The sequence below is a fragment of the Erithacus rubecula genome (genome assembly GCF_903797595.1).
Source record: "Erithacus rubecula genome assembly, chromosome: 11".
Classification (NCBI taxonomy): Eukaryota; Metazoa; Chordata; class Aves; order Passeriformes; family Muscicapidae; genus Erithacus; species Erithacus rubecula.
In genome coordinates this window covers 15,226,302-15,254,244 of record NC_136663.1, presented here as the reverse complement: position 1 = coordinate 15,254,244, position 27,943 = coordinate 15,226,302, and the positions used below count along the sequence as shown (strand labels likewise).

The window sequence follows — 27,943 nt, the reverse complement described above, 5'->3', positions numbered from 1 at the left end:
GAATTTGCCACCTGCCCCCAGGATTTGCCTTGAGTTAGAACCAGGACCTTCCCTGTCCTGGCCATGGTTTGCCAGGGTGATGGGCAAGCAAATCTCATTGGAAATCACTGGTTCTGAATTTAATTTCAGGGCAGTTCACCCTAAATGGCTCCAATTTCAGTGACCTCCAAGTGCAGCCAGCATCATTGTCTGTGTTGCTCTTAATATCTTGCCTGCTGTTGAGGATAAAATTTGCTTCTTGACCGGGCTTACAGAAGATCCAAACTCTATGGAATGCAATAGTAAGGGTAATTTGGACTTCAAGGGCCAGCACAAGGCCATTGCTTTTAGGAGTGCTTTTAGTCTTAACAGTTTCAGCAATGTCTTTTCACACTTAATTTCATTAATAGGTTCTCTATAAATAACTTACCAATTATTTTTCTGCTTATAGTCACTGGACACATGATTGCAGAGTTAAAGCATCTGCTGCTTTATACTTTGATCTATTGTACTTGCTGTGTAATACTAAGCAATTTATCTGCAATTTTGTTTTGAATTAGTAAAATATTTTTGACAAATGCCTTATGGAGCATGGAAAAGGGATTTACACGCTTATGAAATATCTGACCTCTCAGTAGTAGCCTAAAAATACATTTCCTATATAGGTTCTTACAGACCATAGTAAAATGGAACTGGCACTTGCAAAAACTCTGTATCAAAATGATACACAAAAATGAGGGGTTTGTGTGATGTTTTTAAAGCAAACAAAAGAGCAACATGCTAAAATGCTGTGAAATGGCCTATTTAAATTATTGGTGAGACTTTTTGCTGATATTTTAAATTTTGGTGCATTTGTTCAAGTTAGGTGGACACAGGTGCAATTCCAAAGCCCCTTTTTATCCCCTTGTTTTCACCTTTTCCCTATGACTCAGTTTGCAGTAACACAGTATATAGAGTTTTGCTTATTGTTTACCTCAGTGCAGTTTATAGCAAAAGTCCCACTTTGCTTTCCAGGAAAGCCACAGCCCCTCTCCAGAGTTTCTCACCTGGAAAGAGGCTGCAGATGAGTGAAGGAGGAGCTGGTGAGCACTGTCAGGTGAGGCTCATAAAGGAGACCTCATATGGAATCAGCTAAATCCACTCAGGAAATGGGGCATCACCTGAGGCACTGGGTGTTGGTTGCTGTGGCTGAGCAGCTGCAGCTTCCAGCCCCATGGGACTTTAGCTGAGACCTTTTTGGAAACACAGCTTGCACACCTTGGAGAACAGGTGGCCTGAGCACTGGTGCTCCTCTGCACCCTCTGCTTTCTTCCTGCAGGAAGCTGCTGAGCTGTTCAGCACCTCGGAGTCGAGGCTTTGGGGTTTATGTCAGACTGGAGAGCTGCTCTCCCCTGCTCGTGGGATGTTGCCTGGACCAGGAGGGGATGGAATTCCAAATCAGTGGCAGGGATTGGGCCCTGCTCCAGTGTCAGATCTGACATGTGCAGTCAGGATCCCAAGGTGTGCTCTGTCCCAGCAGGCACAGGACTAGAGGGAAATGTTCTCTGGCACAGGTGAGAATGGCACATGCCCCAGGAGGGCTCCTAACCCCTGCCCAGTGCCAGGGCAGAGTCAGTTGACCCCCATGTAAGCACAGCACATCAGAGAGGTTTGGTTGGTTGTGTCAGGAGGAAGTTGCACAGTCAGATGTATTTACACTTGACTGGACTTATCCTCTGTCTGTTTTATTTTCCTCTGACTGAGCCTGGAATGTCTGTGTTTCCTGCTCTTTGAGTTTGTGTATCCAGCTTTTAAATTGGCTGATCAGCCTGTTGTACTCGTGATGGCTTCAGAGAGAGTTTGCTTTGAATTAGAACCCTTGGATGAGGATGGCAGTTTCCTTGAAAATCCTTTTGCTGGGGGCACCTCACTGAACACAAATAGAAAAGAAAAATGCTGGAAAAAGCATCTGATTCCATTCTAGTAAAATGTAGCTTATTTAAGTGGTAGAAGGAGCATTTGTGGCTGTTCTGCACATGATGGATTCTCCATTTGCACTCTGTGTTTTCAGACGTTTCCCCATGATATAGAACCATGGAATAGTTCTGGTTTTACAGATGAATGAAATAGGTACAAATATATTTTCATTTTTTCAGAAGGTGATTAGTGCTTTAGGATATGAACATTTTTTTAAAATATAAAAAGGGTCTTCAGAGCTGTCATTCCATAAAGATCTTAATGGTGATGGTTTTTGGTTTTTTTGTGGTGTATTTAGAAACAAAGAAGTAAAAAATTAACACAATTTATTGTCCTAACACTGCTTATATTCATCACTTAGATAAGTTTTCCCATTTTATCACCATGTCACTGTTTCTTTTAATATTAGAAATTGCTTTGTTTCTTCAGCAACTTGGATTAGAGTTTAATAATTTAATGTAACTGCTCTTAGAAATTAATTGTAAATATAAATACAGGTTTTTAAGGATTTGTTATCTCAGTTAATTTTATTTTCTTACATAATCTGCTGTTAAATGGATTTGGAGCTTTTTGTTGCTTATGAAAGCCCGATTAACAGTTCTTTTAGAGTGTGGTTCAGTACTGCAGTGGTAAAAGACTTTGATCTTCATTATTTTTATTATTAGATTATTTTTTAACAATTACATTTTTCCCTTCCCTCGGAAACAGCAAGTGCAAAGTTTCTTTAGCTTGGGAAAATCAGCTACAGGGCTTTGACACTTGTATGTTTGCACATTTCTATTGGTATAGATAAATATTTTTAATAGGCCATGTAAATGCACATATTCTTTCTGCTGTAAATGCCATTTCTAACAAGAAATCCACTCTCTTGCACAACATATATGGTGCCCTTGGTCTTCCTAGCTTGACTCAATCCTCCAATCTCACCTTTTCCCTGTACTTTACAGAAGTGGACTCCAATGGGACAGAGTTTTGTATTGCTTAATTAATTATTTTACACGAGATTTTACAGCCTATGTGTGTACATGGGTGGATGAGGCTAAACAGATCCCTCATCTTTGAGTTTTCCATTCCAACAAAGAGAACAGTGCTGCACACTTGCACACAGATGCAAACATGAGTGGCTGTTTAAACTTTTAGCACGTTGCTCATCCTCCCACAAGCCTCTTTTACTGCTTTTGGTTTGCTCCTTAGCCATGCTTCAGGCATACCTGGCATCTACTGATTTTCTTCCTCTGCTCTTGTCCTTCTTTAAGAGTCCCTGACAGGGGGGCTGATGCAAACTGCAGCTCAGGCATCACAGTGGTCAGCCAGAAACTGTATTCATTAGCAAAGAACTGACACGTTCCCCGCTGGCCCTGGCACTCAATGAATGGTGCTGATCTGAAGTCTTCCAGGCAGCTTCCGGGTGACATAAGGGACTGTCCACCTCCCTGGTCACCAGATCCAGTGTGCTGCAAAGAACAAAGAGACAACTTGGTAACTGTGCATGAAAAATAGGTAAATTATGTTCATCTGTCTTTTTTTCCCCCTACTTGATTTTAACTGTGCTGTTTTTTGTAATTTTAAATTGGAGTAAGCTTCTTTTGCTGGAAAAAAAATCTTGATTTGCTCTGTAATAAATTTATCTCAAAGTCTAGAGCTGGCCACTTAATTTTCAGGTATTTATCAAACTGAAGGAAGGAGTAGTCTGGGTTGATTCAGAACGATGCTGTTATCCAAAACTGCTGCAAACGTAACTTGAGGATGGCATTAAAAAGACCTGGAGTTCTAATCCTGAAAATTATGTCTTTATACATGAAAATTCCATTGTTTATTATAGACAAGGAGGCAAAACCTTTGTAATTTTAGGAAATATGTATCTTAAGTCTCTGAGTACAATATATGTAGCTACAGCCAGGTTCTGCAATTTGTTTCTTGTGAATTTTCCTCTTTAATGTTTGCTAGACATTGAATAATTTACTTTTCAGAGCTGAAAATCCTTGAACCTTTAGAATACGCAAGCTGGATGAAAGAAGCATCTCTATATAATCACGCACCCACTTCCTTACCATCAGGAAAGAGTACCCTATCCAAAGGCTCCTCCAGTTGGGTGGGCAGGGAGGAATGGACTGGTCCTGGCTGTGCAGTGCCACTGCCTGTGCCGGGGCCTCGCACACGGCACACCTGCTGATGTAGGGCTGGATCTCCTCCTCGGGCAGCGGCGCCGTGGGCAGCGGCGCGGCGCTGGACAGCCAGTAGGACTTGTCATTGCGGCTGGCGTAGTAACACACCTGGTTGATGTTGCAGTAGGCAAATGGCATGGTGCTGAACACAGGCAGGCAGGATCCTGCCAGCCCTGAAATAACAGCAAGTGGTGCCACTTATTACACTTCCTAGGTAAGATGAAGATGGTATTCTGGCCAATGTTGCTATAAAACTATGTATTTTAGCAGGACTTAGGTAATCCACAGATGTGAAACCTCCCGAGCCCTTTACCAAAACGTCTACATGAAAAGCAGAGACCTGTTAAAAGTAAGTATCTTCCTTTAACCAGCAATATTTAATTGTGTCAATCTGATATTTAAACATGATGTAGTTTGTCACCATGAGAAACAGTTATGATAACAAATTTCTTAGCTGTGCTAACACTGAAAAATAAATTAGGCAAGAGGTGGTGGCTGGTTTAAAAGGAGATCAGCTATTTACAAACTCATTAGGAGCAGTGAGAAAGCAAATGACAATGCTGATAAATAGAAACATTTTTGTAAAGTATGACAAGCCGTTGCTAGCAGTGCATTAAGCTGAAATCTCAGCAGCTGTCCTACTGCCTTCCAGAAAGGTTTTACAGACTCCCAAAGTGAAATAAAAGGATTGAGGGATTTTGCAGAGCCAATCCTGCAAAAGTCTCATCAGGCAGACATCAGTGGGAAACAAGAAGTGACCAGTGCATACTTCTGTGGTGAACTTTTTCCAGAACTGAATTTAGAACAGTTTCATGATGGCCTATTTAGTTGGTAATAATCACTGCACAAAGTTCTGCCTTGAACCTGCTGTGTGAAGTGTTATTTCTGTAATGCACCCAAACCCAAATACCTTCATTAAAGACATGTGGCATTCTGTACAGAAGCCAGTTTTGTTTATCACTGATAATATTCCATTCCAGGACTAACAAAGGATCTGGAGCAGCCTAAGTAGGAAAAATGCCTGCAAAATCACACAGGAGACAAGGACTCTGTTTTCTCTGAATCTTATTTTCACTGCTGTTATAGAGGCATTCTGTTAGTAACTGGCTCTCCTGGGGAATGCCAAAGACACAATAGTGAAAACATTCTAAATCATCACTGCTATTCTAAAAATAACTCATTTTATTGCTCTTTTAAACACTTCTTTTTTGTTCAGCTTATTAGGTTCTTGATCTTTCCTCCTCAGAGACTTCTCTGACTCTTGTATAACAAGTCAACAAGAATTTAGGATTTTTTTTCTGTGCAAATTGCCACCAATCAGTTCCTCAGGCAGTTTATTTAGACATCTAATTTTAGTCAGAATTGTACAAGACAGGGAAGAGATGACCCAAGACACCTAAAGGAGCTGTCTCTGGAAGAAATTTGGCTTTGGCTTTTCCAGAAAGTATTAGCTTCTGACTCTGAAGAGCACAGGATTCTGCTGTGCACATGATGCATAATTTACTTGTAAAGCTTACTTATACTGTCCAATTTATAGTTACCCAACTTAACCAGCTCTTTCCCAAGCTGTATCTACAGTAGAAAAGGAACAGATCCTCCAGGGAGTTATTTCAGAGTGGCCAAATGAGATTTCTGACCTAGGAAAATCTCTCCAGTGACTTCAAAGACAGCCTAAAATGAGCTGGGATAAGTGAAATAAACCACTTATCTCTCCAACTTCAAGTAAAAATTACTCAGAAATACTTTTCTATTCAGTTGCAGAGCAGCAGAAACCCATTTTAAATGGGTGACAACAGGGCAGCATAACCAAGTTCATTATCATCAGTGTAAATTAGTTATGAGTCCATATAATAACTGACAGTTCTATAGCTTGCTCAGTGTGACTTGTCTTTCCTTGTACAGATAATACAGTACTATCCCTTGGCTGGAGAGCAATTATGTACAATACATACCAAGATCTTGATTGTGGGCTTTCTCTTGTCCTTCCAGGTACAGCAGACTATAGCCAGTCCATAACTTTGGCATCCCCTGTGGGCAGAGTGGTTCTCTGTCTGACTGACTGTGCAGGACGAGCAAGAATCCACTTGCAGATCTAATTTGGGGGCCTGGTTGTCCTGGGACACCAGTCTGGCCAGGTGGGCCTTGGAGAAAGGTAAAAGAAATGTACTTGTATAACATACAGTAAAAGTTCACACCAGCTGCATGTTAAATGTTCAGTAAGAAGATCCTAGTTGAATATACTACAACTTCAAGGCTGTCATAGGCAATAAAGACACAAGTAGACTTCTGTTATCCTTCTTCTGGGAGAGAAATGAACTAGATTACTACTGAATGCTTGGCACTTGGCTTTTCTATTGTGCCTCTGTCTTGTGCTGTATGGATTAAGAAATGAAGTGGGCAATGATTTCCCAGATTTACTCACTAGGATGAACAGCATGTCTGGACTGAATTTGAATCCTTGCAGTAACAGTCAATGCCCCTTGCCCACATAGGTATTAAGCACTTAATTTTTTAGAGAGCAGTCACAGTTAAAATACAGCTTTAATTACTGCCAGACAGTTGCCCCATTAGCCCTGGCTCAGAGATGCATGCCTATTGATATATGCCACCTGAGCATAGGTGCTTAATTGTCTTTCTGCTAAACACTGAATGCTGAGATAAATTTTCTTCCAACAGGTTTTGTTATGAAGTAATTCACAAATGTCACTGTCAGTGCTTGAACTGAGAGGGGGCAAGAGGTGTCATGGAATCTCAGGCTAGAGGTGGATGTATCCATGGGGAAACTGGGGGAGCAGAGGGAAAACTGAATCCCTGTATCATGTCACACATGTCCCCCAGAAGTCCTGCTCCATTCTTACCTTGTGGCCCAGCATATCCTTGCTCTCCTCGGCTCCCTTGGTCCCCTGGTGGTCCAGGTGCCCCAGGTAACCCATCCTGACCTGGCAGGCCACATGATCCTTCTTCACCTTTCATGCCTAGATAAATACGAAGTATGTGCTTTTCCTTCATAGGGCTGCATTCAAGGTTCTGCATTGTGCAAACACAAAGGGCCAGCCAGAAAAATGGACACTGGGACAGGGAGGTGCAGAACTGCTTCTGCTGGGAGTTATCTTCACCACTTATTCACCCCGTGACTATAGCAGTAGCTCTGAGACATGATTTAGGAACAGCACCTCCTGATAAGGTTTTCCATCCTCTCCAGAGATCTTGTGTGATTTACAGTTTAAATCAAAGTGCTCCCCATGCAAGCCTTGTGCAGAATTGCCATCAGGATTCGTACCATGGAATGAGTAGTAACTCCTCCTGAGGCAAGCCAAGCTGTTAGCTTTGAGAACCCCATTCACCAAAGTCTTTGAAAGCAAAGTGACCTCCCTTTGAGGTATTGGATGTATTGGAGTACTTAGAGATCAGGGAGGAACTGCAGAATTGGGTATTTATAGGCTCCTGATGGCCTCACCTTTTTATATTTCTCACATGTCCATGCATTTTATACATTAGCAGGAAAGGTGTGGCCTGACAGTAAAAGATACATCTCATGTAGGGTGCAGATAATTATGAGCCTGTTCACTGGCTACTTAAAACATAATCTGAATTGAACTAAGTAACACTTATCAGGTATTGTTGCACTTAGAAATGGTTTTCTCCTTATGAAAAAAAACAGGTTTCAGATGAGGGTATTTCTCTGGCACCCACCACAGTTGTTTCTCAGTAATGGTGTTTCATTCCTTGCATACTTTTATTTAACCTGCAGACTAAGTAATTCAAGGTTGTCTTGCAACATTCAAGCTTTCCCCTGTTGCTTTTTACTCCGAAGGTCTGAACCAGTTAAAAAAATTAACAGCTTTTCTATGTTGGTTGCAGAGTTATTCTGCCAAAGCTTAAGCATTCAGGGGTTTTAATAAAATCCATTGCTTTCACCAGTAAAACTTCTAGTTTGCTTTCCAAGCCAGGAAAAAAATTGAATTCTTCTATATTAATGAAGGAAAAAGCATTACTATTTCTTTATTTCTTTCATAAACCCACTGTAAATGTGCATATCACAGTATCACCTAGTTTTACAGAAACCCTTAATGACGTATACAATGGAAATGCAGCTGTGTAACCCCAGAAACCCCTTTTAGCTGGCAAATCAACTAAGATCCTAGAGAGTTAACTGACAACTGCATTGTTTCCTTTCATGATAGGAATGACTGCTGCAGGGAATCTCTTGGGAGATAATTACGGATTTTTTTTCCTCTGGACAAACTGGAGCAGCCAACACAACAAACTTTGTTTTCCCAAGTAGGAAATACCTAAACCACACAAGGGATTTCACCATCTAAACTGAAGATACTGTGCAGACTACAGCCTATGCTGTGTTTCCATGAAGGTGGCCTCTCTTTTGGGATCACCAGTACCAGCATCACCCTTGTTTTCTTTTAATCTGTCAAAAGAACATTTCGGACTTTCATCACATCCTCTTAAGACCTCTTTGGTCAGTTTTCTTTGGTGGTAACTTTTTCATGTTGTAGCAGATAAAGACCTCTGTTGTAGCTACTTCTCTGACTTCAGTCCTTTTAGGGCTTTGGGATTCATTTCTGCTAGATTTTAAAGCCTGCATATTTTAAACATCCTCCAGATAGGCCTAAACCACAGGGATGATTTGAGGCATTGTTTTATAATTTGGTGGGGAAAAAGGAAAAATACCACTTGAAGAACTTTTTTTTCCTCAACAGTGCCTTATGCTTTTGCCCTGCCTGGCCTAGGAAATGGGAATGCAGGGCAGGCAGGCTCAAACAGCCTGGTTCAGATACATTTATTCTCAGCATTAAGCAGCCCACTATGTGTTTCTGGAGACTGTTAGTAAGTGTTTAAGGAGAAAAGAGAGGGTAAAACAGAGAAGTAACTCTGACACTGACCCTTTTCAACTTGTTTTCTAAATGGCTGAGAACTTCTAAGCTTTCAAAACATGAACTTACCTTGGGGTCCAGGGTGGCCTATTGGCCCTGGTAATCCTGCAGAGCCATCCTCTCCTCTTTGTCCTGCTTCCCCAGGAGGCCCTGGGATTTTAGGGCATGAATCATCTAGTTTTCCTGGTTCACCAGGGTCACCTGGAATGTGTAATGCGAAAGTGAATTGCAAGACTGGCTAATATCTCCCATGCAAAAACTCAAATGTTAGCTGATTTAGGTCTTCAAGAGTATACTTGAAGTACTTTAAAATCTTGAATTATTGAGTCCTACTGCTTTTAATTTGAGTATTAACATCGTGGCAAGCTAGTGTTAGCAAGTGTATGTTAGCTGATATATGATCTTTGCCCAGGTGGGCAAGAAGGCCAATGATATCCTGGCCTGTGGCCAGCAGGACCAGGGCAGTGACTGTTCCTGTGCTCAGTGCTGGTGAGGCTGCACCATGAATCCTGTATTCAGTTTTGGGCTTCTCACTCCCAGAAAGACATTGAGGTGCTGGAGTGTGTCCAGAGAGAGGCAGTGGAGCTGGGAAGGGTCTGGAGCACAATTCTGGTGAGGAGCAGCTGAGGGAGCTGAGGGTATTTAGTCTGGAGGAGGGTCAGGAGGGACCTTATTGCTCTATTAGAGTTACTTGAAAGGAGCCTGTAGAGAGTCTCTTCTACCAAGTAACAAGAGGAAATGGCCTTAAGTTTCCTCAAGGGAGAATTATACTGGAATTAGGAAATATATCTTCATGGGAAGGGTTATCAAGCCCTGGAACAGGCTGCCTAGGGAAGTGGTGGTGTCACCATCCCTGCAGGTATTGAGAAGATGTCTAGATGGGGCACTTGGGGACATGGTGGAGAGATGGCCTTGGCAGTGCTGGGTTAATGGTGGGATTTGATATCTTGAAGGGCTTTTCCAACTTAAACAATTCAAAGATTCTATGTTTCACATATTTTATGTCTTAATGTGCCCCAAACTGATCTGAGTTAAAGCCTAAACTCTACCTACCCAGCTTCAGTGTAAACACCTTAGCACATGGAAAATTTTGCAGTATTTTGCCTATTTTGGTTCTGCAAAACCATCAATAGGCAGGCTAAAAACGCTGGCACATAACAGCCTTTTGAAGTAATTATAATACATAATAAAAAATAATAGTCACATTTGATATATTGGAAGTTACTGGCAGCTTTTGCCTGTTTGCATTTTGGATCAGCATTTAGTCAAACAGAGAGTTCAGTGTTTGTAGTAATCTTCAAGCTTTTGCTATGATTTTGGTTAGAAAGCATGTTGTATGAAAACAAAAAAAACCCAAATAAGAACTAGAAACAAGTGTTTCAGAAGTCGAACTGACATCCTAGCATGAGAGTTCTCAGCAGAGTATCCTCATGACATTGGTGCTGTTTATGTGAAATATGTATTAGAACTATGTCCTGCTAGCAGTACCTACTATTCCTAGAAACCACATCAAGGATACCTTCTAATAAGAGCTGAATGTTTCTATACATAATGGAGGTCCCGTGAAAAGAACAATAATCAAAAGTCAGTAACTTACCTATGAAACCTGAAGGATTTGAAAAATGGAAAGCAGATTGTGGCCATTGAGGTGCAGGTGGAAGCAAGTTTCAGGCATGTAAATTAGAGTAAAGAATGGAATGAGAACTGAAATCACTTACATGAGATGACATTAGAAACAAATAGTTCAGAAATTTTTAATCAAATGAGAAATCATTTAAGTTGGCAACTGCAGGGGTCTTTTTCCTGAGATTTTTTAAATTATTTGCATGCAAATTAACATTAGTATGATTATATATGAATAGAGGGATCACAGTTGCAGTTGAATGACTGAGTAATAGGTTCATTAAGTACCTGTGGGACCTCTGGGACCAGGTCTTCCTGGAAAACCTTGGTCTCCTGGTTGTCCTAAAGCACCAGGTGGACCCTGTGGGCCGTGGACCCCCATAGGACCTGAAAATAAAACCAAACAAAAGTAAAATGCAGTCTGGATGCTTGAGTAACAAAAAATGCTTGGGAATCCTCAACTTTGTTGTGACACAGAAAGAAATGCACATTTCTTCTTCTTTCCCTGGTCTGGATCTGACTTAAAACCCAAAGCTGTAATTTTTTTTGTAGAGATTAGAAGTGATTGGTGTAAATCTGATTTCTCTGCAGTGTGTGAAAGAAATGAGTATGTAGATTTCTGTTTTCAAACTAAAGAATCTGTTGAAAGCCCCAAGGTATTGGTAGGTGACAGATGTGAGACTCTGTTAGTTCAAACAACTGCATTTTCCATAGTTTCTCAAGACCCCTGAAGGGGAGTCACGGTTTGCTTATCTGAAAAACTCAAATGCTTTACTGGACACAAGGCTCAGTCACAGGGGATGGGCATTAGTGCAGACAGAAGTTAAAAACATCTCTGAGCATACCCTTTGGGCCTTCTCTTCCCTGGCTCCCTGGAGGGCCCCTGGCTCCCTGCTGTCCTCGTGGCCCAGGATTACCCGGTGCCCCCTGCATGCCGCTGTCACCTGGATCTCCTCGCACAAAGACAGTCTCTCCAGGGGGACCAGGATTCCCAGGATCACCTATGGAAAAGAACTTTATTCTTGCACAAAGTACAAACATCTAAAAATAACCATGCTAGGCTGGTGGGGTGTTTTTATTTTACTCTAGTGTGTGTTTTCTTTAGGATGTAGGATAGGCCTTGCATGTTTCTGGAAATAGTAGTGTTAGCCTTTGTCCAAGGAAGACAATCTTAGGAATAGTTCCCAAAGTTATTAAACTTCTCTGCAAGCAGAAGAGGCAGCAAGTTATTGGTACATTCACTGAAACACTGTTTCTCTATATTTATATGTTACAGATTCATTACTGAATTGCTTAATCTGTAGATCTGCACTTTCTCCTTGCTCTGTTCATCTACCTGGTGTTCACTTCTCTGTGTATTCACTGAGGTAGTGATGGCTTTCTTTATTCCCTATGCACTTCTATACATTGTTTCACAGACAGTAACCCCATTATTCCTAATAGTCTCAGGGATTTTTTACATTATAAAAGTTGGTACTTTTTGTTTTAATACCTCTGATTCCATCTAAACCAGGTAATCCTTGATCCCCTGGAGGACCAGGGGAAGCACTATCAGGAGATCTTCCCATAGGTCCAGTGGGTCCAACAGGTCCTCTTCTACCTAAGGGATCATGTTTAAAAAAATCTGAGGTTTTTTTTAGATTACAGACAAAAGTTAGTATGTAAAAGAATGCTGACATGAGAAGTCATGGAGGTAATGTATGCTCCCACTTGTATACCAAACATAACAGTCCCCAGGCTAATGAGCCATCTTGTCAAAGTGAAAATATCAGTTATCTTTTCAAATTTTAATTCTTCCCATAAAATCTATATAACCTGAAGAACACATAATCACATGTTGGCACATTGCCACGAATACCCACATTTTTCCTGAATTCCAACAAGGGAAGAAATGGTAACAATGTAAGGTGAGTGGGGACTATGAAATGATTCTGCCTGGGGCATGGTAAGTATTCACAGTGTGTTCCTAGCAAAAGGGAGATTCTTAAAAAAACTCAGTGAACAAGATGAATTTACTAGCCTTAAATGCATTTTTTTCCTAATCCTTTATCTGGATTTTTACACAATAAAATATTTATGTCCTTTCTTGTGACAGACAGAGTTACAGGTTATCATCCTCAATACAAAACTTTTGAACAGTTGCAGCTTGTTAACATGTGGGCTGCATTCTGTTGCCTTCTCTTTTCCAAAAAAAAACAAATCTAGTTCCTTCAGTCTTGCTTTTGACCCCCTCTTTCCATTGAATTTCTGGTGAGTTTTCTCTTATTTCTCAACCATCAGAGACCTTGCCTAACCTATGGCAAACAGTGTTAATACATCTCAGAATTAAACCTTCTCTTTTTTTTCCCAGCAGCACCATTCTGTTGACACCCTCGGTTCACAGACTAGTAACCAATTAAGAAAAATGATTGTGTCTTCATCTTAGAATAATTCACCTCACCAGGTTTCACCTCCTGCTATTTTTCTTCCATGTGTTATGTGACTGTGGCAAGGTCTGGCAGCATAAAGCTGATGCCACTTCTAATCACAGAATTGCAGAGGCTTGAGTGGGCCCCTGGAGACTTCCTAGACTAACCCTGCCCTCAAAGCAGGATCCACTAGAGGAGGTTGCCTCAGGCTCTGTCCAGCTGGAGTTCCAGTATCTCCCATGACAGACACTTCCTAACGTCTCCAGCAACCTGTTCCCATGTTCAATTTCCTTCACAGGGAAAATAGAACTTTTCCTTATATTTAAGTAGGATATTCTGTATGCCAATTTGTGCCCATTCCCTCTTGTCCTGTCACTGGATATCACTATGAAGGAACTGTCTCCAGGTCCTTCCCATCAGCTACTTATACACATTAATAAACTCCCCCTGAGCCTTCTCTTCAGGAGCCAAAGTAATTCTCCCTCTCTCAGCCTCTCCTCATAGGACAGATGGTCCAGTCTCTTCACTTTCTCAGTGGCCCTTCCTCAAACACTTGCTTTTTCTCATTTCTGTGCAGTTCCTATATCATCAAGCTCTAAAATAACCATTGCAATCCTGTGAAGCAGTTCTATCTTGCACTAAGAACAGTTGATAGATTTACTATCATTCTGGGAGTGCCAGATCTTCTGTACTCTTTTTCTTCAGGAATTTCTTCCACTTGGCAACCTACCTAGCAGTTCCCTGAGTCTATTCAAGTCCATAATTTTCTATTCATTCTTTCCTATAACATAAACCAGAAATTCTGGAGTCTCTGTATCTCTACTCAGGAAACATCAGCATGTTACAACAGAAGTGTTTTTAGGGAAAGAGTCTTCGGAATAATGTTCATATTAATCAGAGTAAGAACCTTTAGCAAAAGAAATTAAGTATGAGCTTAATTTCAACTCTGCAGAGCAGCACTTTGGAAAAAACCTTTTCTTACCTGGAAATCCTGGGAATCCCCTTTCTCCAGGGGGGCCTGGAATAGAAATACCAGGCCATCCAGGTTCACCTCTGTCTCCTTTTGGTCCAATTTCTCCTGAGTATCCTGGGGGCCCTGTCTCACTCTGACCTTTATAAGAAAACAATTGTGTACATAAAGCTTACAGCGAGTACAAATACAGATGTGCAGAACAGAAATACCAGTTGCAGATGTTCCTCCTTGCAAGGGCTGCCTAGTGCTGTTTTTCTGGTTCTCTCTTGGAAGCTGGATAGAGCTTTGTTGAATCTGGCCCTAATTCATCACTTTCAAAGAAAGTAATCTTTTTGCTTGAATGCTCTTCTTCAGGGGTTATTTTATATGGTGTCACTATTGTCTGTAACATGAAATGTAAACTGACTCTATGGTTTTACATTTAATTTTCTATCAGCATATATTTGTAATCTTTAGATAGATTATAAGCATTGTTTTTTAATACTGTTTTAAAAGCACTTTTTAAAACTTGCAAATACATCAACATGAGTGAAATCCATGTTTCTCTTTAAGTTTGAGGCACAACTCCCATAGACTTTAAATGGAGCTGGGATTTCACAAGTCTCCTTTTAATTTGCTAGTTCTATCTTTTATATATTAAGAAAAAAAAAAAAAGACTTGGCTCTCCTTTGAATCATCTGCTCTGAACTTTTTAATTTTATAAACAGCCTTGAAATGTTCCAACAAAACTATGTGAGTAATGAAAGTTTGAAAGTTTTCCCCACAAATAACTGCAGGTGTGCCATTAAGCATACTGTAGATTCTGTTTGAAGGTTTAGTCTGAGCCTTAATGATATCTTCTGGGCAAGGCAAACATCAAAATAACATGCACCTTTCCTTGCACATTCAGTCATGCAGGAGAAGACTTTGTGTTCCAGTTATTTCTCATCTTTACCTGGAGCTCCTGCAGAACCCTTTTGACCTTTCAGTCCATCCAAGCCATCCAGTCCAGGCAGTCCAGGAAGACCTGAGAGGTGTTACACAGGTATAACTGGGTACCACGACAATCCTCTACAGTCACAATTAAAAATCAAGCCTTTTTTTTTTTTTTTATCTGACAACACATACTGGATTCAAGATGGAGCATTTGCTTAATTTGATTACTGGCAACTGCAGATGAGGTCGCACTACAGTGCAGTCTTTTTGGAAAGGCAAAAGTGAAGAGTTTAGAAATAGCAGTCATAATACAGTTTCACATCAAAGCAATCAGAAAGCACAGCTTTTAATCCTTTAGGTACTTCCATCCTGCAGCCAGCAGATTATGGGCTAATCTATAGAGAACCTTGTGTCTGTGGCTGGACTGCTACTGCTACTCCAAAATTCACTGTGCTACTACTTCATGGCCACTGATGGGAATGCAGACAGTACCTAGGATAGCTGTAAAGCTGGAACTTCTTTACAGCTTTTGCTCAAAACAGAACTACAATTTAACCCAACTGCACCAAAAAGAGGCTAAATTTCCACCTGGCTTCTTTTCTCTGGCCCTGAAGATTTCACACAGAAAACTATGCTTTTTTGCATCACTTTATTACTAAAGCTCTTTGAACTGAGCAGCACAAAATCTTTGAAGACAATCTATAATTGAAACCTCTGGTGATACATGGTAGTATATAGAGCAGCTCTGGGACTAGTCATGTTCACTAGCATTGGCTGAGTGTTTGTAATAGATACAATTTTTGCTTTATAATTTGAGCTTTTTAAAAATTGCTTTAACACAATAAATAAAACCATAGATGGCACTTCTTAATCAATTTTCAAAAAAATTGAGCTAATCTAAGGTTGTGTTTATTGTTTACAGTCGAGGGTAAAAATATCTCCATGTCATCAGTGCTTTTTAGTTCCTAGGTTATATAAACTATCAAATGTGAGAACAAACACTTCCTCAATACACACAGCAGTCTGTCACTGTGATAGCAACAAGTCTGGCAAAATTGATGGGTCATTTGCGACAGGTTTCAAAGAGGTTTCAGAGAGAGAAACAGACTTGGGATGCCTCTTGCTCCAGAGGGGGATGCTGATCATCAAGGAGCTGAATGATACTGTCAGTGCTTGTTCCTGTCTCTATTCCACTTCTGCTGCTCATCTCTGCCTCCTTTCCTTCCCCATTAATTCCTCTCCCTGCCCTGCAGGATTCCCGGTCCACTTGCAGTAGGTTTTTCCCACAAGTCTGAATTATCTGTGTGTCTGTCTCTTTTCCTCTGGCTCCTTCCTGGCACAGATGATGTAGGTTCTCTGTTGGGTGCCTGTGCTTGATCCCAGCATGTCCTGCAGCTCATCAACCTGCCAAGGATCCAGAGCAGGGATCTTGGGAGGATTTATTGCTCTCCTTAAGCACATATGAATGGATATATTTCTTAAAGCTTATAAACTGGTCAAATTCGGCAAGGATGAATTGCTCTAGGAACAGCAACACAAATTCCCTTCATCAACTGCTTCACCTGCCAAATTTAAGTGTCCCTAGTTCAAAGATGGTCATCTGAGAATGAAAGTATAAAAAAAGCTCTAGAATTCTCTAGCAGGCACAAAAAAATATAATCATATAGCTTTGTTCTCAGAAACTGTGGAGTTATTTTAGTTAAAATTTAACAAAGGATGAATTGGAAAAAAAAATCCAGTGTGTAGCAAACACCAGTCTGGAAAAATTTTAAATCTAGATAATTGTTTGCAAACCTGCAAAACATTGGTAATATACCCTTTGTGTAATCCATAATATGGGACACTAGTAATCCAACCTGTAATATCTTCTATGACCTTAATTAACTGCTCTTTAACTTTTCATGACATTCTAGCTTTCATTCCTGCTTTCTGTAGCTTTCTTGTGGTTTGGATATGTTCCCATTCTAAAATTTTTGTAAGAGTTGCTTTTGGGGAATTTAACAGTGGTATTTTAAAATTATTAAGAACTCCTAACTAATTTTGGCCCCCAGGTCACCATTTTAAACTTTTTTTGATCTTTGGCTCATTCAGGCAAGATTGATAGCTTGGTTTTACTTGCTTTCCAGGGAATTTTTGACACATTTGCCAACAATCCATTACAATATCAGCACTTGTAATTCTAGATTTTTGGATTGCTATGGTCCCATATTTCTAGGTACAGCTGAATTGGCTGACCTGAGCATGAACCACTATTTCTGTGTTATACAGCCCAATTCAGCTCCTACTCACACAAGTCCTCCTGGTGATGGTCTGTGTATTACTTGCTCCATCAAGTATTACTCACACAAGTAAGGCTTGCCAGGCTAAGCCCTTAACTAGTAAAACTACTGTAATAGAGAAAATGGGATTATGCTTTGACAGATGATTTTAACTTTTTTTTATTAATCTAGAACTTCTTTAAAATCTCAAAGTTCAGGTACAGTACCTTTAATGTAACTGAGAACCAATGAGACTAACGAGATCATGTACTTAGCTGTGAATTATTAATTTAATTTCTAATGCTTGCACCAGCACTTGTTGAAAACAGCACCAAGATCTGTATATCCAGTTGAATTGGAATACAAATGCCAGTCAGTTTTCATTACTGGGTATAGTTTCAAAGGTATTAACCTTCTTTTCAGCTATGCTGGCAGTACATAAAATCCTCAGCTTAGCAGGCAACTCAGTCCCTAATGAATTGCCCTTTTGGACTGAACTTTTCCCTCTGCAGGACGTGTGCAGGACTTGGGATAACTTCTGCACAGTATAGTAAAGAAGTCTTGTGGCAAAAAGGAATAAGCCCATCAATTATGAAGAAGTTTTTAGCAGAAGAATGCTTTTTTTTCTTTTTTTGACCCCTTTCAGACATCCCTGCCACTGCAGATCTCAGCCTTTGTTACAGCAAATGTGTGCAACACTGAAATATTCTCTTGCACATTATGTACCAGCAGGGAATCTGTCATGACAGTTTAAATCAGCACTGCTTATTTACTGCAAGCAATCATAAATTGTTTCCATTTTTCATTTGGATTTTCAGTAATTTGTAAGAAACCTTCTCAATTTGTCCTTGAGCTGAATTTGAAAAAGTGGATCTATTGTCCTCTCTAACCAAATTTCTTAGCCTCAAGTGCTACTTTACTGTGGTTTCTGTACGTAGGTCACTAATCTTCTTCCAATTTGGGAACTGGTTATGACAGACACAGGATGGATCCTGAGCTGATAACTTTCTTTATGCAATATTAATAACTTTAAATTTCAATTCTAAGCATAGTAAAACTTAATAATGTTCTCCAACAAAAAACAATTGTATAGATGAATTGACATTCAATCTAAACACAACAGTAATTGCAAGAAGTGTAAATTAGGATTTGGAGGAATACTGCTCTGCTAAATACTCCAAATCAGACAAGCAGCAAGAAAACCAACAATAAAATACAACTCAAGTTATCACAATTTATTAAAAACAAATTTGGAAAACAAAGCTATCATAGCAGCCTGCTGGGTTTATAGAGTAACAGTGGCACTCCATGGTGAAAATGTAGAACACAGCATAACAGAAGGGAAACAACTGAATTACTGCATACTCCTTTTTCATTCCTAAAATTTTGCTATTGGTTACATCAGCTAAGCCAGACTCTGTTTCTACTTTCCTCCTTACTCATTTTAGATTGTAGCCCAATTTTCCTAAGTAGCATTTATGTTACTTCTTAACGGTAATGAGCACTGGCTTAAGTCTTCTAACAGTTTAAGAGACCAAAGAGTCCAAATCACAGCCACAGTTAGGCCATTTCCATTTTCACTACTGAAAGAGTATTTATGTCTGGTACTGTCACATTACCACTAGAATGGCACTTGATATTCTGTTTACCTTTTCTGCCTTGGAATCCAGGCAACCCTTGCAATCCTGGAGGTCCCAAAATTCCAGGTTTCCCATCTTCTCCACGTTCTCCTGGCAATCCTTGAGGACCTGTAGCTCCTGAAAGTGAAAGAAACCTCTATGAATATGCAATTCTATTATACTGTTGATTTTTCCCTCATGCTAAGCAGCATACTGTGTTAACAGCAGTGAAAGTGCTTGGGGATGTAGGAAGAATTAATGAGTCTTGCTCTCTGAGACTGAGCAGACAATTGCTGCTATAGGTACAGAAATAACTTTTAGTGCCCCCCTTCATATGATCTCTGATTTCTCCAGCCTCCTCACAGAGATGCCTCAACTGCCTTCTCAGTATCATATCTCTTTTGAGCTATTCCATGGCAGTGTTTTTCAAACTTTGGCATTACCTGGCAATCCAGGTGGCCCTGGATACCCAGGGTCACCCTTGGATCCTGGTCTTCCAGGCTGTCCTTGGATACCTGGTAAACCCTTCTCCCCTGGAAATCCACTAAATCCTTAAAGGGGAAAAAAAAAAACCAAACTCAAATGAATAGCTCAAAATGGACAGGGAGCAGAGCTCCCTCTGCTAACAGAATTTAGAGAAAATAAATTTTTAAGTCCAATTTTGTCTCCAAGGAGACAGAGGTACCTGGCAATCCTGGGTCTCCTGGAGGCCCTTTCCGACCGTGTGCACCAAGCAGAGGAGTTGGGTCCCCTCTCTTGCCTGTTGAGGTACAATGGCTTCCATTTTATACAAGCCTCCTTTCCATCCACAAAAGCAAAGCTGGACACTTTTTTAAGATCACAAAAGTCATTAATAGATATAAACAGCTGTAGAAGGGACTAAGAGAACACAAAATGAAAATTGCTTTGGCACATGCAAATTATCACAGTTCACTTTGATTGCATTTTCTCTTATTTGATTTGAAAAAATTTCCATATCCATAAGAATGGATTTGTACGTGGTTTTGATGGAATTTTTAAGTTCTATAAAATTTGACAGGAATCTATCTTCTAAAATAGCAATACCTACTTTTAAAGGAACAAGCTGTAAAAGAATATACTTAAATGCAACTTCTACCATCAGGTAAGTGAGACTTGTTCCTAATTACATTCATGTTTTATGGGAAAATAGGACAGAAGTGAAAATAATTTTCTAGTGAGTCTTCACCATCTATCCCACATACATCCTAACAATATTGCTCTTTTCAGAGCATATCTATATAAAGTCATTACCTTTACATCCTTTGGGGCCAATCAGTCCTGGATATCCAGGGTTTCCTGGTAAGCCAACATCACCCTGATTTTTTTTAAAAAACAAAATAAAAATGTTTGACATAGGATATGTGTAGTGGGAATGATCTGCAGGAACATTTGGTTCTCTAGCAAAACTGTGCCTTAAGCTCAATAAAAAAAAATCTTGTCTTTGTTACATGTCTAACACTGGCCACCAACAAGAAACTGTAGGTTAGACTTACTAATAATTTTGAATTTATGCTTTTATAGCTTATTCTCATTCTTGGCTCAAACAGCTTAATTTCCCCACAGATGGCTTGAATAATTTGCTTTAAAAGGTACCATAAAATATATCTCCAATATTGTTGTATATTACCCAAAATTTACTGTAAACATTAACCAGAACTATTGTGGTGTCACAGTAAAAATGTAGATTTCCTTGTTTTTCCTTTTGAATAATGTTCTTTAATCAGTAAATGATTTTAATTAAACAAAGCAGGTAGAATTATGTCCCTTTACCAAGAAAGCAACTGTGCTTTTTCCTTCATGTAATTTCACTGTCTACCTCCCCAGCATATGAGAAGTGAAGACTTATACCTTGCATGGAATGTTTGTGTGGTTCTGTCTATTTGCTCTTGAGCAACACTGCTTTCCTGGGTTCTACTTGGGGCAAAGAACACTTGCTTTGTCTTGTCTGATGCCTTGGTCATTTGACACAGCAGGATATGAAGAAGCAGCTACCTATTACCTGTATAATTGTGCTGCTGCTGTTATGATCTGATAAGTGGTTTGTCAATCTGTTCTTAAGGTTAATGTTAAAGACTTGACTGTGCATCTGTTTTTTTCCCCTCTATTTAGTGTAGTGAGCCTGGACTTCAACCATGTCAAAAGCACTATATCAGAACAAGCAGCTAAGAGAGATCCTTTCTTAACTCCAGCCACAGCTCCTGCTCAAACGTAACCAAGGCACAGAGGTGTTTCATTAGGGAATTTACAGCTCCTACTACACTGGCTCTCTCTTCCCAGAGGGAAGATCTGATGGGTGAGTACAATACAAGCATGCTTCGTCTTATTTCTTAAGGGCAGGAGATAACTGCAAAGTCCAGGACACTTCACTACCACTCTGTTTACCTGGTCACCTGGTTCTCCTTGAAAACCTGTAATTCCTTGAAGGCCCTTTGGTCCAGGCAAACCCCGTGATCCTGGAAACCCCATCACTCCAGTGTCACCTTGGTCACCTGGCAGTCCTGGAACACCACTCTTCCCTGGAAATCCTCGTGTGCCTCTGAAACCAGTATTGCCTTTTTCACCTGAAGTTGATTGCAGAACAAGATAATGACCAATCAAGTCAAGCCAGTGTTTGACACAGATTTTTAATATGGCAATGCTTTCACTCTTGGTGTACTGCCTCAGTGATAATCCAAAGATACTGTGTAGCCAGTTTAGGAATCTGTAAACGTGGTATAGTAGCTGGATGTTACTGCAGCCCTGAGTTCACACTGTGAAAACCACCAGTGATTTATGTCAGAGGAACGTGTGTGCATGCAGGGCTTTCATTTATGAACGCACCTCTTTCACCTCTGGATCCATGCTCACCAGGAAACCCTGGGTCCCCCATTTGTCCTTTCTCAAGACGGAGGTTGATGCAGCCGCTGTCTCCGGGGGGGCCCCTTTCACCTTAGAAGTAACATATGGCATGTAAATATATCCTCACGAGTGACATATCCTGAAAATCACTTTGAGTGGTGACTTTCCTAACAGAGAAAGCCTTCAAAGGCTTCTCAGTTTTTCCAGCAGGCTCACTGCTGTCAGAATTTGCAATCCTTCCCTTGCTTTTTTGTTAATTCAGTCATAACCCAGGTGATGTTAAATCAGAAGAATTTAGGAAAGATTGTGAAATTAGGAAAGACAGCAATTTTGAACTGCTTGTGATTGCACATGATTATTCTCCTTCCTATAAAAATTAAACAGATTTTTAACACAGTAGTAACAAAACTAATCATAGCAGCAATATAACTACAAAGTGAAGTGGATTTTTACAAACCTTTTATTCCCATATCTCCACATTCTCCACTAGGCCCAGGTAGACCCATTATTCCTGCTTCACCTTTTACACCAAAGATTCCCATTGAGCCTTGTATTCCTGGGAGTCCTGGGAATCCTTGGGGTCCTTGAATTCCTTTGCTTCCTGGTAATATTAAATGCTTTATTTAGATGTTAAGTCTGCTTATACTGTTGCTGTCATATTCTAAGGAGTAGTATAAAGCAAAAGCAGGATGTTCAGAAGTACTTCTTAGGAAATCAGCAGAACTAGAGAGCCAATAGTTGGAGCATGGCTTCATGCCATAGTCAAAGTTCTCTTGAAACCCAGATTCCACTGAAGCAAATTGCCTTCTCCTACCTTCACATTTAGGCTACCCTTACTCCTAAAGCAATTATCCCTATTATACCACCAGGCCTTGCATGTGGCTACTGGATTATGGCGGCTTTGTTCTGCTGCCTGTCCCTGCCCTCCAGCTCAGGAGGCTGGTACCCAGAGGGTACCATGGGCTGGCCATTAAACACTGAGGCAAAGAAGGCATTAAGTACCTCAGCCTTTTCCTCATCCTTGGTCACACAACTATGTTTCCCCCCCTCCCATCCAATAAGGAGATTCTCCTTACCCATCCTTTTGTTGCTAATGTACTTATAAAAGTATTTTTATTGTCTTTTACAGCAGTAGCCAGATTGAGTTCTGGCTGAACTTTAGGCCTTTTGATTTTCTCCCCCCATAACCCTAAGACACCCTTGTCTTCTTGAGTTGCCTGTCCCTTCTTCCAAACTTCACACACTCTCCCTTTTTTCCTGAGTTCAGCCAAAACTCTGTTCAGCCCAGCTGCTTGTCTTCCCTGCTGGCTCATCTTTTAGTGCATAGGATGACCTGTTCCCATGCCTTAAAAATTTCTATTTTGAAGAATGTTCAGCCTTCCTGGATTCATTTGTCCCTCAAGACTGCCACCCAAGGGATTCTGTTAACCCTAAACATATTGCTCTTATTATAGCATATTACAGCCTTTTACAAATAGTTAGGAAATATTATATAGAAATACATTAGTGTTGTAAAACAACTAAAGCACCAGCATGTACCAAGATGCACCAAACTATATTCACCTCTTCATTTTTATCATAAGAGAAAGAACAAGGGATTGTTCTATGGTTATTAACTCTACCCTGCTACGGTCTTATTCCTGAAGCTGGAAAGGGAGGTAGGTGCAAAGTAGTTCCTAACCTTAACAGCAGTAAAAAGGGCTTCCTCTACAAGAGAACTTATAGGTGAGGTGGTCTGCAGGATATTTAACATACCTGTTTCTCCAGGGAAGCCAATGGGTCCTTTATTGCCTGGAAGTCCTGGGGGACCTCGTGAGCCTGGAGGACCTGGGAGACCTCGTGAGCCCAAAGAGCCTTTGAGACCTTTGATTCCAGGTGGCCCAGCCAGGCCCCTGTCTCCCCTCTGACCTTTGAAGCCTGGTAAGCCTGACAAAGAGAGCTTTAATCTATGTATGTAAATGCAGGCAAAAGTTAAGCAATTGTGTATAAAAAGTAGAAAGTGATAGATTTGGTATAAATTTGAAGATCATCAAACATAGCAAAATAAGTTGAAATCTTTTCTTTACTATGCTGGAGTCCTGGCCCTGCCCAGATTTTTCAATTGGAATGTTTGTTTTCTTGTATTTCTTTAGTGACAGACAATATAAGAGCACTGTGAAAAATCCCTATTAATTTGTAAATACTTTTGATAGATGTGTCTCCTAGCTCTTCCTAAATAATACTTCCATTGAAGAATAAGAAAGATAAAAGGATCACAGTAATGACAAGAGCTCAGTTAAGTTACTCATAGGAAACAACTCTTTGTTTATTATTTATAGTGAACCCATTGTGATTTGGCCAGTTAAGGAACAGCATGGGAAGGGATGTTGAGATGCACCTGAGATGCACAGTCTACATTCATTGAGTTTAAAGAAATGTGCAAAACATAATGTACACCCCCAGTAATGAACAGCCCCCATGGAAACATTTGTCATGCCAGCCACAAAAATCATGTGATGCAATCTGGCAGAAAACATGTGCAAATCTTAGAGCTGAGGCAACCTGCTGGCTGTTGTGTACCTTGAGGTCCTGGCAGGCCCATGACACCTCTGAGTCCAGGTGGTCCTGGTAAGCCTGGGACACATGGAGAGCCAGGGAAGCCTGGACAGCCTGGTGCTCCTACATCACCTTCTGGGCCTCTAAAACCTTTGACACCTGGAAATCCTGGGGTGCCAGGTTGTCCTGGGGAAAAAAACATTGTTAATTCCATTACTCACTGTCCCTCAAAATTCCTAGTTTTAATTTTGAAATGTACATGTTTGGTTACTGTAGTATCTTGCTTATCCACTAGTCTTTGCATAGTTTGTGAAAAGTGATGCTTTTCTTCAATTTAGAATTGGCTGTTGTGGAGAACTTCTTTCTTTAAGTAACAAATACAAATCCAACCCTCATTTATAGGCACAGAAGGCAGTTTCTGATGTGTAGGAGCAGAATGGGAGTAGCTCACTGGCCTGCACTAGGTGCACAGTGCTGGCTCAGCTCCATAGGTGTTCCCTGCACTGGAGGATGGGAGTATCTGCTTAGGGCCAGGCAAAAGAAACACCCATAAAAGGAAACAGCTATATCCTCTATGGGATGTGAAGAATGTGGTGCTGTGGAGACATTACTGCAGCAAACAGCAACATGTAAATGTAAAAACAGGGAGTACTATTCACAGTCACCATTATGGATCTGTGTGAGAGGAAGTTTTCTCTGAACCAGGAGCACCTTTGCTCAGATTTTGTTCTTTGAACATGTAGAAGTGTTTCATAGAAACTGGCCCATACCTTGAAGTCCAGGAATGCCTGGATTACCCCTTGCTCCCTGTGCACCAGGGGGTCCTGGCAGTCCCCTGTTGCCTGGGATTCCTGGAGGGCCGTAAGTGGTGTCACCTGGAAGACCTTTCTGACCATCTATGCCAGGTGGACCTGGAAGGCCATTTTTGCCATCAATTGTAGATCCTCTTTCACCTTCATCACCAGGATCACCAGCTGTGCCTCGAAAGCCTGTAAATATGATTTTTAAATTCACATAAAGCTTAATTATTTCAGGAGGTGTTCAGGGCTTTTTTTGTTCTGTTTCCCCCCCTACCCCCAAACTGTGTGAAATATTTTAGTCCAAATTTAGCCAGATTTAAATTGTCACCTTGAAAAGAAAAATATAACCATAAATTAAATTTCATGTTTCTTATTTATAGCTAATGATGCATGAGGATTGAAGGAAGTAATTCCTGTGGGAAGCAACAGGGGTTTTCTTTGGGGCAGAATCTCTCTTGACTACTGTCACTCATGTCCAGTTTGGACACTCTGGACACTGAACTATTCATTTCAAATCAATTCTACTTTACACTGCCCTACCTTACCTTTCCCTGTATGTATGCATTACAGCTTGACCAGCAGCTCTCCCAAATTAGGAAAAAGACAATTTACCTTCTGGTCCAGGGATTCCTGCTCCTGGCCTTCCTCGATAGCCTTTTTGCCCATCAAAGCCAGTTGGTCCAGGATGCCCAGGGAGTCCTTTTAAACCCTTCTGTCCTGAAAATAAAAAGGAAGTACATAAAAAGGCTGTAAATAGTGTAGCCTTTTAGGACAGCCTCTTTTCTTTAATTAGCAACTTAAAACTCCATTTCAGTAGAAATCAAAAATTCTCCTATGCATAAACTTACCTTGAACACCTTTAAAACCTGGGGGACCTGGATATCCAGGATATGGTGATGTAATGCAGACAGTTTCACCTGAAGCAAGAGGGAGAAGAAACTGACTTATTTGATTTTAGATTAACTGGAGTCTGAACACTTACTATAATATTTCTGGGGAACTACCCAACCACATGTAAAAACGTGCAGTGACTGTTTATGCAGATTGTTATTTCCATATTACTGAAGTTTTGAGGGGGAATCTTAAAATATATTTTTCTTGATACTTCCTACAGAACATTGGTAATATTTCAAATTGTTGTAATGCAATTGTATTTTTTAAAGACAAAGAGTTTTTTTAAATTGTCATGGCAATTTGTTTTACAATACCCTCTATTGCAAGAAAGAAGTAATATTTTCATTTCAATTCTGTCTACAGATATCAGTGTCGATTTTTTTTTGTTAAGCATTTTTTATAATCAAAAGCCACACTAAGTTTTAAGTATAATTTGTGTTTTCCTATAGATTAGTATTATTTTCAGCCTAAATGAATAACATTATATCTATACACATAGACATACATATAGAACAATTCATTAATATAATATATAGTACATATTAAACCATAATGGACACTACCAAACATCAAACATGTATTTTGTTATTTCATTCTTAACATGACATTCAAAATTACCTTTCTGGCCTTTTGGACCAGGTGGCCCAAGATTACCCATATCACCAAAGTCTCCAGGGCTACCTCTGGCTCCTGGAGGCCCAGGAAGTCCCAAACCAGGCAATCCCATCTGGCCTTTTACCCCAGGAGTTCCTGGGAGCCCAGGGAATCCTTTATCACCTGGAACTGCTACTCCAGATTCACCCTGAAATAAAAAATTCTCAGTAAGAAGTAACAAGAGTTAATTTCTCTCCTGTCTTTGATTATGGAAAAGCATAGAACTACCTGGAGAAACACTTTCACAAGGGAAAGACTACATGGGTGACATTAGTACTTTTAAATATTCAAAGGTAATAGGGCCAAAGGGGTCTATGTATTTTTTGTTTCCTGACCTCGTAATATTGGCACACAGTATATGCAGAGATTATAATCAGGAATGCCAAAGCAAACAGTAATACTTACATGAAACTAATTTTTTAATGGATAAAAACTTTCATAACTTTTTATGAGATAATAAGTAAATTGAAATGGAAAAAGTCTGGGGAAGTCAAACATACCTCAGCTCCTTTTTCCCCTGGCAATCCTAGTTCCCCATCTCTGCCATCAAAACCTCTTTGGCCTGGAAATCCTTGAAGCCCAGTAGGTCCTCTTTCACCTTTTAATCCTTAAAATATTTTTTGGGAAAAAATTATATTTACAGTAATTTTAGGAGGAGGAGTTATTCCTGTTTAAGGAATGCTGGGTAACCATTGATCCTATCTTCATGATACTTCCCAGTCCTTGAATTCAAATTCCTTGGGCATTTTAAGCTTTTGAAGGCAGTTTGTAGTTAGATATCTGATGGAACAACTTGGTGTCTCCATAAAAGACATGCTCACAGGCACCACAGGAACATGGCTTTTGTCCATACTATACATAGAGTTAAAATATTTTGCTATTGAAACAGGTCACAGATTTATTCTTGATTTCAGTGAAGTCAGGATACAGCAGTGCCATATGATGCAGAATATTTGCTTCAATAATCCCCAAAGGTTTTTGGTTTTTCACCACCATTAATTTCTCTTGCACAATATTTATGAAAAAGTAACTTCTGCATCAAGAACAGTAAAACTGTTTTAACACAAAGACTCATTCTGCTGTGTCAAGAAATCCTTTGCAAATAGAAGCAAATGTTTTCCCCTGCTCCAACATCTGTAAAAAACCCACAGGCATCCAAAGCTAAGCTAACTTTTTATAAAGAATAAGAAGGACAATATTTTGTGAATAACTATTTTAGTCTTTCTAACTAAGCTTTGCCATCAGATTGCTGTAATTTATTGTTCTCTGTTTCTTTTGCTTTTGCAAATCATAACCATAACTGTGGGGAGGTTTTGATCTATTTAATTAAAATAATTCCAGTTGTGCAACTGGTGGTCTATTGTTTCTCTTCAATGCCTGGTCAAGAGTAATTTTTAGAAATGGAAGAGGAATTTG

At 40.1% G+C, this 27,943-nt stretch overlaps 1 protein-coding gene across 1 annotated transcript in view; it reads right to left on the bottom strand.

Moving 5' to 3' along the window:
• Positions 1 to 2,244: 2,244 nt before the first annotated feature.
• Positions 2,245 to 27,943, bottom strand: part of COL4A4 (collagen type IV alpha 4 chain) — a 58,948-nt gene continuing 33,249 nt past the window's right edge. The window contains exons 24-47 of the mRNA XM_079315601.1: positions 27,028 to 27,134; positions 26,492 to 26,675; positions 25,828 to 25,896; positions 25,592 to 25,696; positions 24,950 to 25,168; positions 24,204 to 24,365; positions 23,400 to 23,570; positions 22,102 to 22,245; positions 21,627 to 21,734; positions 21,189 to 21,367; positions 20,058 to 20,121; positions 19,471 to 19,545; positions 19,229 to 19,336; positions 18,816 to 18,923; positions 14,928 to 14,999; positions 14,003 to 14,131; positions 12,105 to 12,212; positions 11,458 to 11,613; positions 10,901 to 10,999; positions 9,059 to 9,190; positions 6,959 to 7,075; positions 6,053 to 6,241; positions 3,987 to 4,273; positions 2,245 to 3,389 (exon numbers count right to left, since the gene is read on the bottom strand). Coding sequence (XP_079171727.1) covers positions 3,126 to 3,389; positions 3,987 to 4,273; positions 6,053 to 6,241; positions 6,959 to 7,075; positions 9,059 to 9,190; positions 10,901 to 10,999; positions 11,458 to 11,613; positions 12,105 to 12,212; positions 14,003 to 14,131; positions 14,928 to 14,999; positions 18,816 to 18,923; positions 19,229 to 19,336; positions 19,471 to 19,545; positions 20,058 to 20,121; positions 21,189 to 21,367; positions 21,627 to 21,734; positions 22,102 to 22,245; positions 23,400 to 23,570; positions 24,204 to 24,365; positions 24,950 to 25,168; positions 25,592 to 25,696; positions 25,828 to 25,896; positions 26,492 to 26,675; positions 27,028 to 27,134 — 3,356 coding nt within the window. The 3' untranslated portion in view covers positions 2,245 to 3,125. The remainder of the gene's footprint in view (positions 3,390 to 3,986; positions 4,274 to 6,052; positions 6,242 to 6,958; positions 7,076 to 9,058; positions 9,191 to 10,900; positions 11,000 to 11,457; positions 11,614 to 12,104; positions 12,213 to 14,002; positions 14,132 to 14,927; positions 15,000 to 18,815; positions 18,924 to 19,228; positions 19,337 to 19,470; positions 19,546 to 20,057; positions 20,122 to 21,188; positions 21,368 to 21,626; positions 21,735 to 22,101; positions 22,246 to 23,399; positions 23,571 to 24,203; positions 24,366 to 24,949; positions 25,169 to 25,591; positions 25,697 to 25,827; positions 25,897 to 26,491; positions 26,676 to 27,027; positions 27,135 to 27,943) is intronic.